Source organism: Podarcis erhardii (assembly GCF_964252035.2).
Source record: "Podarcis erhardii genome assembly, chromosome: 2".
Classification (NCBI taxonomy): domain Eukaryota; kingdom Metazoa; phylum Chordata; class Lepidosauria; order Squamata; family Lacertidae; genus Podarcis; species Podarcis erhardii.
Window position 1 is genome coordinate 32,817,994 of NC_138498.1, and position 13,573 is coordinate 32,831,566.

A 13,573-nucleotide genomic window follows, 5' to 3' on the forward strand; every position below is an offset into this window, starting at 1 on the left:
TGACCTTCCAGGGCCCTTCCAACTCTACAATTCTATGATTTTGTGATTCCAATTAAAATAAATATCATTCAGTTGAATGCTGTTACATCCCATACTTCTTGTACCCCATGTTGCTATTCTTTTGCAACCTTTCCCCACTGAGCTAGGGAAAGCAGAAAAGGTGAACATATATGCAGGGCAGACCATTTCCCACCTGGCTCATAAGTTATTATTTTGATTTTAGGTGGGGATGGGGAGTCATTCCTTGCACAGATATAGATATCAGAAACGTAGGGAAATGTGTCGTGCATTTCTCTTCAAGATTTAAATACTACAACTGCTACAAAATAAGTCATGTTACCAGAACAGTCTTTGAGTAGAAAAAGACTTGGAGGATGAAAACCAATCTCCTACTGGGGCAGTATTCTGACATAACCCACCAGGGACACTGACTTGGACTCCAGGTTAAGGGTGCCCAATGGTGTCCACGACATAACATGATGTCATGTTGCGGCGGCAGCACAGCGGCACTTCCGAGGCTTTGTGGGGTCTCAGAGGAAACGTACGAGGACTCACAAGACCTCCAACGCAACTTCTGGTTTCTGCCGGAAATCGTGTTCCGAGGCTTTGTAGGAACACGGAATGTGAGTGCCCTGGCACCCAGGTCCCTGTAGAACTGGCGCCTATGTAAGCCATTGTTATGTAAACACAGGTGGTTGTATCCAGTGCTACTGTTCTGCAATGGACTTCCCCTCGCACAACAGAACTTCCTCTTCCGTTCCTCTCCCCTGCAGTTCCCCATGCCCCCACAAAATCAACTCTGGATCAGATTTGGGGGGGGGTGTCGAGAGAGGAGAGGAAGTTCCAGTGTATAAGTGGAATGCTGCTTGCACTGCATACAACCCATGGTTCATTATCTAATTTGACAGAAACTAAAGGAGCAGACAAGACTGGAAACCAGCACTGCAACTTTAAGCTATACTGTAGCAGTGAAGAAAGTATGACATGAGCCACTGATGTGCCAGATGTAACCTCAAGGGCAGCAACAACAAAAATAAACACATTCCTTTTACAGACATGAAAAAAATGGATTAAGAATATACTGGGAGGCAGAAAGGAATGATGAACTGAAAGGAAGTTTTTCTCAGTACTCGATGGAATGGTACATTACTGAGCATCTTTCACAGCTGCAAGATCCTTTATTTCCCAATCCCTGCATTTGACTTCTTTCTCCAACTCCAAGTTTCTTGCTTCTGCCATTTTCAATGATTCTGCCACTTCTGTCCCAGCCTCTTTCAAAGCCTCCAATTCTTTGGTCAACAGCTTCACCTTTCAAAGGAGAACAAAAAGGCACACGGGCTGTGTTTGCATCTCACACAAAGCCAAACCAAGGCTTAGTCAGATTTGGGGAACCTCCAGTCTGCAGGCCAACCCTGGCTCACCACGGTATCAAATTTAGCCCACACAACCATTTAAAAAACAAACACCCACCTGCCAATTGGCTGATGTCACACTGATGACAGCTACTGGCGGGGAGGGACGGTTTGGTTCTGCACTGGCCCTGTGTTTCTGTACCCTAACTGGGAACTGGCACACACAGCCAAAGCAGAAGGATTTAACCCTTGTTCATCAGCCAATGAACAGGGAATAAATCCTGCTAAGTGCAGCTGCGCCCACTTGTTTGCTCAATTGGAAAAGATACATGCAGCCAAAGCTCAAAGTGGGGCTGTTTGAAAGCCCTTTTGCAAGCAGTTTCACACTAGTCTTTAAACCTCCAGTTTTCAGAAGTTCAAAGAGCAGTACAGGGCTGTTAGCAAAATGGCTTTCAAACATCCCTGCACTGAGCTTTGAAGCCCCAACATACAGACATAGTTAACTGCTCATGAAAGCTGGCACATCCTAATAAAAAAACATGGTTTAAAGTGGGCTTATAACATACAGTTTTGCTAACTATGGTTTTGTACGGTGTCTGAATTGACAGTCAGTAGTTATGGCATTTAACCTCATAATGTTCCATGGAAAAACAGGCCATGAGTTCCATTGATCTTGACTTATTGTCTATACATCACAAAACACGCTAAATAGAAGTAATAGAATGTACATTGATTGATTGTTTATTTTTGCTGTGTACATTTCAAATTTTGAGGGCACATTTACCTTAAGCTCATGAGATAGAACTAAATTGCTCATTTCATCCACTTTCCGTCGAAACTCATGCTCTCTTTTTTTCATTTCTGAATCAAATTCCGCTAGCAGTTCCTGAAATGAAGTTGACGAAACAAAGACTGAAGTAATTCTGGGGTGAGAAACAGTGGATGAGGAGGTGGATAAAGGAGTAAGTGGAGGGCAAAGGAGGCATCTGCAATGAGGGTGTCTGGGCAACATGCCCAGTGGCAAGTTTAAATTTACAAAATTGAAAAGAGTTATAAGAGAAGCCAATGATGAGAAGGATCTTTAACTTTTTATGAACATAAGTATTCAACAAACAAACCTGAAGATGACGAAACTTTCTGGGACTCCTTAAGGGAACTCATAATGTTCCTTTTGCCATACATTCAAAACATAAGCAAGACAGAGAGAGACTTGTATAAATTAGGGCTGCAAACATTCAATAATTTAATCTGTAAATTATCAATTAAAATTTTAGTAGATTAGGGGAAATTTTAATGGATGAGGCTGTGAGATGAAAACTCATTTATTTATTGCAGATTTTTAAATTCCAGTTGTGTGTTTTTAAGTCTTCCTTTTATTATTATTACTGTTATGAAAATAAAAATAATAAAAGCTCACCTTTTCTTTGGGAGGTAGCTTTTGTTTATTTTTATTTTTTATACCTTCTTCAGTATTTCCAAATTTGGATTATACCTAGAATGTAATTTATAATCTTAAACTGTCCTGAAATCAACTGATATAGGATATATAAACTTTTTTAAAAAATAAAGAATCAATTTAAATAATCAATTAAATCAATTGATAGCCCTGTTGGTTGTTACATACAAATCTGGAAGGAAGAGAACCCTGAAATTAGAGAAGTAGGGACTGATGCCGGAGGCCAGGGTGTTTATTTAGCCTTCACAACTGAGTAAAGCTGCTCTTGATTTATAGTTCTGACCTTCTTGAGATTTCAAGGTTGGCAAATTTAGCACAACATTTTGGCTCTACTTCTGTGGAAAGAATTTTACACCATCTCATTTTACTAGACACAATCTTACCAATTTTCCCAAGGGGAGGCTGCCAATGCGAGAAGATAACCAAAAACATAAATGCCACCTGATACCTAGAATGGGAAAGCAATTTCAGTACTGCTCATTAATCGCACATTACTTTTAATGTCAGACTAGGCAGGGGGAACTAGATGCCTGGGGAAAATTAAGTAACTATAATGAACTCTCATCTGTCTGTAGGAACGGCAACAAAAAATAAAATCTATCTATCTCATTTATTAAACATACTGTACCTGTCTTTGCAAAGCAAGTTCACATTCTACTTCCTGCAGTTTTCTCTCCAGTTGCTGCTTCATATCCCCATATTCCTGAAGATGCTGATTGATATCAGAGTCCTTAGAACTAAAAATAAAAATCCAGTGACATCACATTCACTATGGCTACAAAAATAATAGTTTTAAAAATAAACACCCTTCAATAAGAAGTTGTGGACTGAATTAAAACTAAGTTTAATAAGTTATTGTGTTTTGGAAGAACAACGGCAACATGTAGTGTGCACTTGAGCAAATACTAATTTCTATTCACATGCTCTTGAATCAAAATGGCCTCCCCCTAATTGCAAATGTGTCTGTACACATTAATTTGCCTGAAAGAATAAGAGTATGGCATAAGCACCGATCTAAGCTATTTACCTATTTAAATAGTATAAGCAAGTATTATGTAATAAAGCGTCTCATATATGCACCACTGAATCCTGCCACAATCCAACAGGTAGCAACAGATCTGATAAGATATCTCATACCTTGAAAAGCAGAAAGATTATAGCCAAGGAAGACCCAAGATCACAATGGCCTACATTGCATGTGAAATTCTCTACATCTACAGTACGTACAGTGGTGCCCCGCAAGACGAACGCCTCGCAAGACGGAAAACCCGCTAGACAAAAGGGTTTTCCGTTTTGGAGGCGCTTCACAAAACGAATTTCCCTATGGGCTTGCTTCGCAAGACGAAATGTCTTGCGAGTTCCTACGGGTTTTTTCCCCCTTTTCCTAAGCCGCTAAGCCACTTATCAGCTGATCCGCTAAAAGCCGCTAAACCGCTAATAGCGCTAATCCACTAAGCTGTCAATGGGCTTGCTTTGCAAGACGAAAAAACTGCTATACGAAGAGCCTCACGGAACAGATTAATTTCGTCTTGCGAGGCACCACTGTAATGGTTTGAGGTAGCTGCATACAAGACAAAACCAATGCACATTTGCCTCAAGAAAATGTAGTACAGACATTCTGTTTAGAGGGTTTGATTACAATACCCTCTAAAAAGAGATTCATATTTTTTGCGGCATAAGCATTCATTCACGAACCAGTGTACACTCTGGAAGATACACTAAGTGTTAACAGCAGTTGGAAAGTCCTTATATACAAACAAAAAAGTGGGTAAACAGGGGGACAAAGAGGCAATGGATAAGACCAGGAGTCCATGCTACTGACTGCTCCACCCCCCATGTGGAAGGGGAACCATCTTCCAATTTCTTTATGGCAAAGGCACAAAGTAGAATCAGCAGGATTGTGGGATAGCTCAGCCGGTAGAGCATGAGACTCTTAATCTCAGAGATGTGGGTTCTAGCCCCACCTTGGGCAAAAAATTCCTGCATTGCTGGAGGGTGGACTAGATGACCTGCATGGTCCCTTCCAACTCTACAATTCCATTATTCTAAGCAGGATTACTACCAGAATGAGGTACAGAGAGAATCAAGGCTTGGATCTAGAAGGCTGAATTTCTGTCATAGCGACACAGCACTGGATCCCTCTTACCTGTGAAGCCGCTCCAACTCTAACTGGTGTTCTTTAAGCTTTTGGTGGTATTGGTATTGGAGAGACTCTTGCTTTTTTGTTTCCTTGGCAAGTGTTTGCTGCAGCTTATCCACTTGTATTCTAAGATCACTAACCTCTGCCTCTTTAGCATTTTCAACCATTTTCAACTGTATAAACAAGCGTTCATAGCGTTCCAGTTCTCTATCTCTCTCCTCTAAGACTCTAAGGTTATAGGTGAAATCTTCCTTTAAACTGTTGAATTTCTTATGCATTTCTTGAAGCTGCTTTCTGGTTTCATGCAGTGATGTTTTCTGAAAATGGATTTGATGAGCTTGGAGCTCTTTCAGTTCTTTTTCTTTACAAATAAGAAGGTCATTCAACTCTTTCTCTGTATGGGGCATCATTGAACCTGAAAAAGAAAACCATTCATTAGGGCAGAGGATGGCATTTTATTTTTATTTTTGTATCAATCTATTCTTCTTCTTGTTTATTTACTTATACAAATATTTTTATCCTGCCCTAATGCTTTTACCCAGTATGGTAATCCCCACCTGGCAGGAAATAGCTGGGTGATAGTGGTTTCAAGAGTGTAATGGTCTGCATTGAGAAAGGGTTCAGCTCCTGCTTCCTGCTTTCAATCATAACCCACATCTTTATACAGATTAGCCAGAGCTCAAGTTGAGTCTGTTGCTATCACATCTCATTTTACTCATAGCATGGTATTTTTCTGTGTCATTTATGACAGATTATTCCATCTGCAAATGCCATGCAGAACAGAAACAACTGAATCAGACAAATCCAATGGTAGCTCTTTAATCTTTTCAAATGCAAAATAAAGTTTTCAGATCAGACAGTCTAATAAAACATCTCCAATGAGCGTACAGTACAGTAGGCATATTTTTTAAATACAGATCCCATCACTGCCTGCTTAATGCTATATTTGTACTATTTCACTCTCCCACCAGTGGAGGACAGGATGCAGTTCACTGAACTGAAGTAAATAGTACCAAAAATTGTGGGATTAGTCCTGACTGTTTACTCTTTTCCATGTTACAATGAGTTCATATTTCACATAATAAAAATAATTATGCAGGATTATTAAGTATAATTTAGGAAGGGTTACTGAACTAAACGATGGGACGCGGGTGGTGCTGTGGGTAAAACCTCAGCGCCTAGGACTTGCCGATCGTCAGGTCGGCGGTTCGAATCCCCGTGGCAGGGTGCGCTCCCGTCACTCAGTCCCAGCGCCTGCCAACCTAGCAGTTCGAAAGCACCCCCGGGTGCAAGTAGATAAATAGGGACCGCTTACTAGCGGGAAGGTAAACGGCGTTTCCGTGTGCTGTGCTGGCTCGCCAGATGCAGCTTCGTCATGCTGGCCACGTGACCCGGAAGTGTCTGCGGACAGCGCTGGCCCCCGGCCTCTTAAGTGAGATGGGCGCACAACCCTAGAGTCGGACACGACTGGCCCGTACGGGCAGGGGTACCTCTACCTTTTACTGAACTAAACAACCATTGTAGATAAATATTATGCTACATATACATAAAGGAAAATATATCAATAGGTGGGACAGAGTTTTTATTGTTGGTTTATTATTTTATTGCTGGCCTAGGTGGTGGGGCCCAGACTCACCAGCTCTACTGAAGAGGCTCCTCCTCACCCGGCTGTGAGGCATGAAGGCCATTTTCTGCAAGGCCCTTTCCCACCCAGCCCTACTATGTTAAATATATATTCTGTACTTGACCTCTTTGTAATGTTTTATTTTGAAATCTTTAAGATAATGTTTTAGTTTTTTGTTATGTTGCTTTGACTGTATACTCTATATTTGACTTTCTTCAGATTGTTTTATTTATGTTTTATTGATTGAATAAGCTGTAAACCGATTTGAGATTTTTCTTAAAAATATAAAGCGGTATAGAAATTAAATAAATTGTATTCTAGTAAAGTAGTAACATATAAAGTCACCAACCTTATTTCTTAAAGGTTAACAGGTGTCTGCTGTTAACAGATGTATGACAAGCAAGTGAAGCTTTCATCAGCATGGAAATAAAGCGATAGGGACAGTTTCACTTGCATTCTATCTTGCTGAGGAATTGTTTTTCTTTTATGCTTAGATTCTCAGGGTATTTATTAGACACTACTGATTTTTTTTTTTAATGTATTATGTTTACTCTGTTCCTAAATGCATTCACTTGTGTGCTGGAAGTATAAATGCAATCACCTAGATATTTCTAATATTTTTAAAAAGCTAGTTTTTAGGCTGCAAGCCTAGTCACACTCACTTGGGAGTAAGTCCCACTGAACTTATTGGAACTTACTTTTGAGTAGACATAGTATTGCACTGTCAGTTAGCTGAGCTTAGCTCCCACTGAAGTAAATGGGAAAATTAGTCATGCCTTAAGTCTGATTGATCTCCATGGGTTTTACTCTCACATATTTAAAATGTATTGACTGTCCCCTCTAAAGCAAAATAGAATTATCTGATATTAGCCAAATGAAAGTAGTATCAAAAGTCTTTCATAAGTGTTTTTGTTTTTTTTAAAAAAGCTTCCGACACATGTCTCATTGGTTAAATTTAGTAATCTTAAGACAACATCTTTCTAACGGCACTTAGAGATCAAAACTGAGGCAACACAACTTTCCCAGGAGTCTAACTGCTAGGCCGCACTAGGCAGGCAAGTCAGGGTGAGGGCAAAAACCTTCAAGTCATTATTACAAAAGGCATCCCGAAAGGAGGAACAGGGGAACCAACCTGTGTTTTAAAGGACAGCTGGCAACCCTCTTCCTTTCCCCCTTCTGAGCATGCTATTCCCCTCCGCCTCCCCATTTTTGATGAATTTGAACCCAGAACAAATTGTGACAGAAAAGAAAGACAGAAAATGCCATTCTGGAGACCCAAGCCCCCTCCAAAACCTGACAGTCCTCCACCAGCTCCTGCAGCACCTGCCAGACGACAAAAACTTCCAAGAAGACCAATAAAAGATCCTATTGTAACAAAGGAAATGGGGGGAGGGGAGGGAATCGACGTTTTATTTGAGATTGAGACAATGGAAAACACGGAAAGGAAAGTGCCTCCGAAAGAATCACCAGTCCCACCTCCAGAGGAAAAAAAGGAGAAGAAAAAAGAGGACCCCACAGTGTGGGAAAGATTTTCCAGACCCAAGAGGAGGTCTCCTTCAAAAGAGGGGGGGGGGGGTAACGCACAGAACAAAGCAGCTCCCACAAGATAAGTATACAAAGTTTATTTCCATGGGGGGGGGGGATTCTAAAAATTAAGGCAACATAGACACCATCTACTGCTCCTTCCCCTCCTGGAATAGAAATCATACTTTGCTAGCTGAGGCTCTTTTCTTCTTAAAGAGCTTTGTGTTCAGAGTAAATTTACTATCACATCTTTTTGTATGCCAAACATGTAAACAATAAATAAAGAAGGAAATAGTTCTAAGAGCATTAATCTATTACTATTTTAAGAAGCTGGCATTGTTATAAAGCTGAAAAAGGGCAAATTGGCCTACATAGCACCGATTAGGCTAAAATATTCCAACCAGTCCTGATCACAAGGACCATACAAAATTAATCCCAATTGTCTTAATGGAAGAAATGGGCAGAGCAATCCTATACTCATATTATGCTGGGGAGGGAAGAGAAGCAGCACCACTGTGCTGGTGGAAACAGTTGTGTATCCAATGTGTGTTTACCATGGAAGGAGAAGGTGAAAAACAAAACCAGAAACTACAAAAAACAAACAAACCAGCAGGTACATTGCCCCTGGAAACAGCACCACAGCCCACCAAACCAGGGAGCACACCAGTGACAATGGCCACATGTCAAAAAGAGGGACCCGCCCCACATGAGCCAAGTTTGAGCGATGGCAGTCACTTCACCATACCCCCATCACACTAGAAATGGATAGAACTAAGTAGTGGCCACACACATAGGCAGTGGAGCCCTAGGGCACTGCTTGTCAAAGCAGCAACTAATGCTCTCGTGAAACTGCTGGTTTGGCAAAACAGTTTCTCTCCCCCCCACCCCCACCCCCACAAAAGGCACACAAACACGCTAAAGCAACATGCAAAGGAAGCCTATGGTGAAATTTGCAAGACAGGCACAAACATGCTCCAGGCCCTTCCTATTTCATATTCCCCCATGAACAAAGTATCCTGTTCTGCCTTGCTACCTCCAGTTGCTGGAATGGAGCCTAAGGGTTGCATTCTTGTGTCTGGAGCCCCGGAGCAGAGAATACCCATTAAAGAGTACAAGTCCAGACACAAAAGTGTCGTGAGCATTAAATATGCATCATGCGAGACCAGAGAGAAAAATGACCCATGCTGTACACCCTACCATCTGTGTCATGGCCTCCTTCTGTGGGGGCTTATATAATAGATTGGGTGCTAGTTTCTACCATACCCTATGCTCTGTCAAGAAGGCATGGTTGCCAATGATGGGTGACCTTTTTTGTTGTTGTTAACGAAGTCAATGAGAGCGAAATGTCTTTGATCAGGTCTGGGGCTGGTGTAGAGTTGTGCCATTAACAAGAGAATGGCCAGGGCCTGAAGTTATGCAGCATACAGTATAACTGTACCCCCCACTTCATGCTACCCATGTCCCATGCGTGACTTTGCCTCATTTTGTCATGCACACCCCCCTTCCAGGGCCAGATTTAGGTTTGACGAGGCCCTAAGCTACTGAAGGTAATGGGGCCCTTTATATGTCCGGCTGTCCTTTGTCAACAACAAATTGTCACAGTTTTATGTGTTGAATATATCCTATATGGTAATTTATGGACCTGATAGATATCGAAAGCCATTTGCACATAACAAAATATGTATTTTATCAAAGTAATTGTTGAACTGAAATACAATTAAAAAGAAGTATATTAGTTATCTTATATTTTGGAAATTTACATCCAGTTTTTTTTTCCTTTAATTTTTTTGGGGGGCCCCCCAAGAGAGTGGGGCTATAGCTTGTTTAGCTTATACGTAAATCCGGCACTGCCCCCTTCCCCTATGTCTGTACTTCCTAGGGTGGTGGGTTTTAGCAAACCACACAAACCGCCTAAAATCCCCGCCCCTTCTCCAAACCTGTATCTTATGCCACACTAGACTGGCGATGAAAGCACCCAGCCCACCCTTCTCGTACTACCACCCTTTTCCTTGCACGAACCCAGCATGTTCCAGGAAACGGCTCAATCTCGGCAACGGCGAAGACCCCGTTTCCTTAGAAACCACAGCGGCTGGTGCGACGTGAAAATGCTTCCTTCCGGCAACCGGCGCTTCGGGCCGTTGGGACCGCCCTTCGCTCCTCTCCGGTCGTAGCCTGTTGAGTTCTCAGCGGAAGCAACAGTAACTTCCCCCGCCACATCTAGCCCCGCAAGACACACAGCCGAGAGTCCACGCTTCCTATCCTACTGTTTCCAGCTTCCACCAGTGTCGAGAATTATGTTTTTTTACACACACACCCTTTCCCCATTCCCAAGCGATGTTGACGGCGCTGCCTTTCGCTCAGGCATGGCCAAACTTAGCCCTCCAGCTCTTTTTGGACTACAACTCCCATTACCCATAGCTAAAACAAAATAAAAAAATTCCTTCCAGTAGCACCTTAAAGACCAACTGAGTTAGTTCTAGGTATGAGCTTACGTGTGCATGCACACTTCTTCAGATGCATGCACACGTAAGCTCATACCTAGAACTAACTCAGTTGGTCTTTAAGGTGCTACTGGAAGGAATTTTTTTATTTTGTTTTGACCATGGCAGACCAACACGGCTACCTATCTGTAACTTACCCATAGCTAACAGGACCAGTAGTCAGGGGTTGTGGGAACTGTAGTCCCAAAACAGCTGGAGGGTCAAGTTTGGCCGCCACTGCCTGCATTTCCTCTTCTGCCGACGACCAGGCTCGAAAAGGCGCTGCTCAGGCAATTAGCAGTTGCGTGAATGGCTTTTAAAAAGTTGAGGGCTTGAGGCAGGTCGGGACCCTCGCTTGTGTCCCCTACAGGGGCTTTAACATTACCTACACACTTCCTCCACACGCAGTACTGCTGTCGTGCTTTCATTGATCTATATATACATTTCTGCCTTCTCTTAAAAAACAAAACACATTACAATGAAGAAATCTTAAGGGAACCAGGTCAAGCCAGTTCAGTTCTAAACGAGGAAGCATTTGTTTTGGGTAAAGCAGTCACACCCCACACACAAATTCTGCCCTACGAGTCTCATGCTCCCCCTCCTCTTGTCTACGTGAAGCTTGGAGCAACACAGGAAGATGGATTTAAACACTCATCGTTTTCGTCAGTCCCAGTGACTTCCCTGACTGGAACAGCATGACTAGTTTCCCGTAATAACTGTTAACATGTTTAAACAGTGTGCAGAGTTCGACGTGCTGGGGGGGGGGAATATGTTCTCGTTCATTCTTTTAATACAGTACAAAGGCAGAGTTAGGGGAGCTTTGGCAGGGAGGAAAGGAAAAATGTTTTCAGAAACACTTATTTATTTGTTTTGCAAAGTCTTTGTATCCTGCCCTGCCCTAAATCATACAGATTTGGAAGGCAACTAACAAATATAAAATCACAATAAAACATAAAAAGAGCCTGCTGGGTCCAGCTAATGACCCATCTAGTCTAGCATCCTGTTCTCACAGTGGCCTGTGGGAAACTCACAAGCATGACCTGAACACAAGAGTTCTCTATCTTCTTGCGGTTTCCAGCAACTGGTATTCAGATGCATTACTGCTTGTGATGGTGGAGACAGAGCATAACCATCATGGTAGCAGTCAAAATAAATAAAAAAATTGTCCAATAGCACCTTAAAGACCAACTAAGTATGTTCTGGGTATAAGCTTTTGTGTGGTCTCTATAGTGCTACTGGACAATTTTTTTATTTATTTCAACTGCGTCAGACCAACACAGCTACCTACCTGAATCTAACATCATGGCAGCCGCCAGTGATAGACTTATGAATTTGGATTCTTTGGGGAAAGCCATTACTGTGTAAAGTGGTACGATACTGCTTTAAATGTGTAGTGCATATGGGGCCCTTACTGAAATATGCTTAGAACTGCAGCATTAAATCACAATACCAATAGCAAATTTTATTCTTACTGGCTTTTTTAGCATTTGGGGTTATTATATTGCTGTAATAATTTTTTTCAGGGCATTTTTTCAAAAGCTCTCTCAGAGCTACAAATCAGCTATACTATACATCAGTCTCTCTCTCTCTCTCTCTCTCTCTCTCATAACCAAGAGACAGGAGAAACTGAGGACTAATTTTGGAATCTGCAATAAACTCTGGTTGATTTAACATTTCCCAGATGCCCACAGATACGTTGTTTGCTTAGCTGCTGCAGAAAAATATACATTTTAAAACATTATGAACACATTGAACAGTTCTTGGGTAATAGAAGTGAGATGCTTGGTCTTGTCTCTCACAGTTACCAAATTCCAGAACAACTAAAAAAACCAAAACACAGGCTATGTACACATTAGCATCTCAAAACACAGTGATCTGCATTTCAATTCACATTTGCACATTGTTGTACATACCGGAAAGAAGGCAGGCATATCTTTATCCAATGCACTGTTACCTGTTTGGTTTCCCTGAGCCTGCAACTCCTATTCATGAAGCTGTCATCTGTGCATGCACAAGGACTGTTTGAAAAGTACACACTGCTGCTTGACTGCAAAGTGAATGTGGATTATGTTTTCAAATCAGTTAGACGCTAGTCTGAGGGAAACATATCAAGCAGCAGTATTTCTAAAGAAACTAGATATGGATTGTGGCTAACAACCTGGGTACGCGATTTCAAACACCAGCGGTAGGAGGAATGCAGTGAAGCCAGAGTAAATGGTAATGTGTACACAGCCTCACTGTGAGGCATGGTGTGTACAAGATATTATGCAAAAATATACAGAAATAATATTTGCCAATATGTTTCAGATCCCAGTGTGAAGTAGATCTTGGAACTGCAAGCTGTACTGGGCTACATTTTATGCAGACTGCCATTCATATTTTTACCGTTGTATCATTCTTCTCCCCTTCATGGCTTTGTCGTGGCGAAGGGGCTTGAATAACTCCAAGAAGCTCTGAGCTATGCCATGCAGGGCTACCCAAGACGAACAGGTCATACCCGAGAGTTTAGACTAAATGTGATCCACCTAGAGAAGGAACTGGCAAACCACCCCAGCATTTTGCCAAGAAACCATAACAAAGGAGAAGCTTTGAGAAGAAAGTGAGCGTTTCCTAGGCATGCTCTGGTTCATGGGGTCACAGAGAGTTGAACACGACTAAGACGACTAAGCAACAAAATCATTCTTCTAAGGCTACCCCAAGTTATGGAAAGGGTCTTGTAATATGAAATGCCTGTTTTGTTACCTGTTACTGTTAACTGAAATAAATAAATTAATACAATTTAAAACATGTTTGGAAACTACAGCTAATGCAAAATGTGGTATCAATTTGTTAACTCAGCTGAATTCAAACTGCACACATTTTAGATCTGGAAGGCCATAATATGAAGTTTGGTGGGCATGCATGTCTTTGGTATGGGAAAGCTAAAATATATAAGAGCTTCATGAACCATGTTATTAGGAGAAATCTGTATAGAGTCTGGGAGAAACATAAAAACTT

The 13,573-nt window shown here is 41.7% G+C and overlaps 1 protein-coding gene across 8 annotated transcripts in view; it reads right to left on the reverse strand.

The window, feature by feature from the left end:
• Positions 1-13,573, reverse strand: part of CCDC57 (coiled-coil domain containing 57) — a 63,896-nt gene that overhangs the window by 38,111 nt on the left and 12,212 nt on the right. For 2 of the 8 annotated variants that reach the window (XR_014153585.1, XM_081850700.1), the window contains exons 2-5: positions 4,955-5,363; positions 3,437-3,545; positions 2,137-2,238; positions 1,151-1,308 (exon numbers count right to left, since the gene is read on the reverse strand). Coding sequence is in view for 7 of the 8 variants with exons in the window: in XM_081850700.1 (XP_081706826.1) it covers positions 1,151-1,308; positions 2,137-2,238; positions 3,437-3,545; positions 4,955-5,363 (778 nt within the window). In the remaining variant the exon portion in view is untranslated. Of the gene's footprint in view, positions 1-1,150; positions 1,309-2,136; positions 2,239-3,436; positions 3,546-3,945; positions 4,035-4,954; positions 5,364-6,584; positions 6,650-10,033; positions 10,372-13,573 lie in introns of those variants that run through there. The other 6 variants (XM_081850703.1, XM_081850702.1, XM_081850704.1 and 3 more) reach the window with 6 other exon arrangements.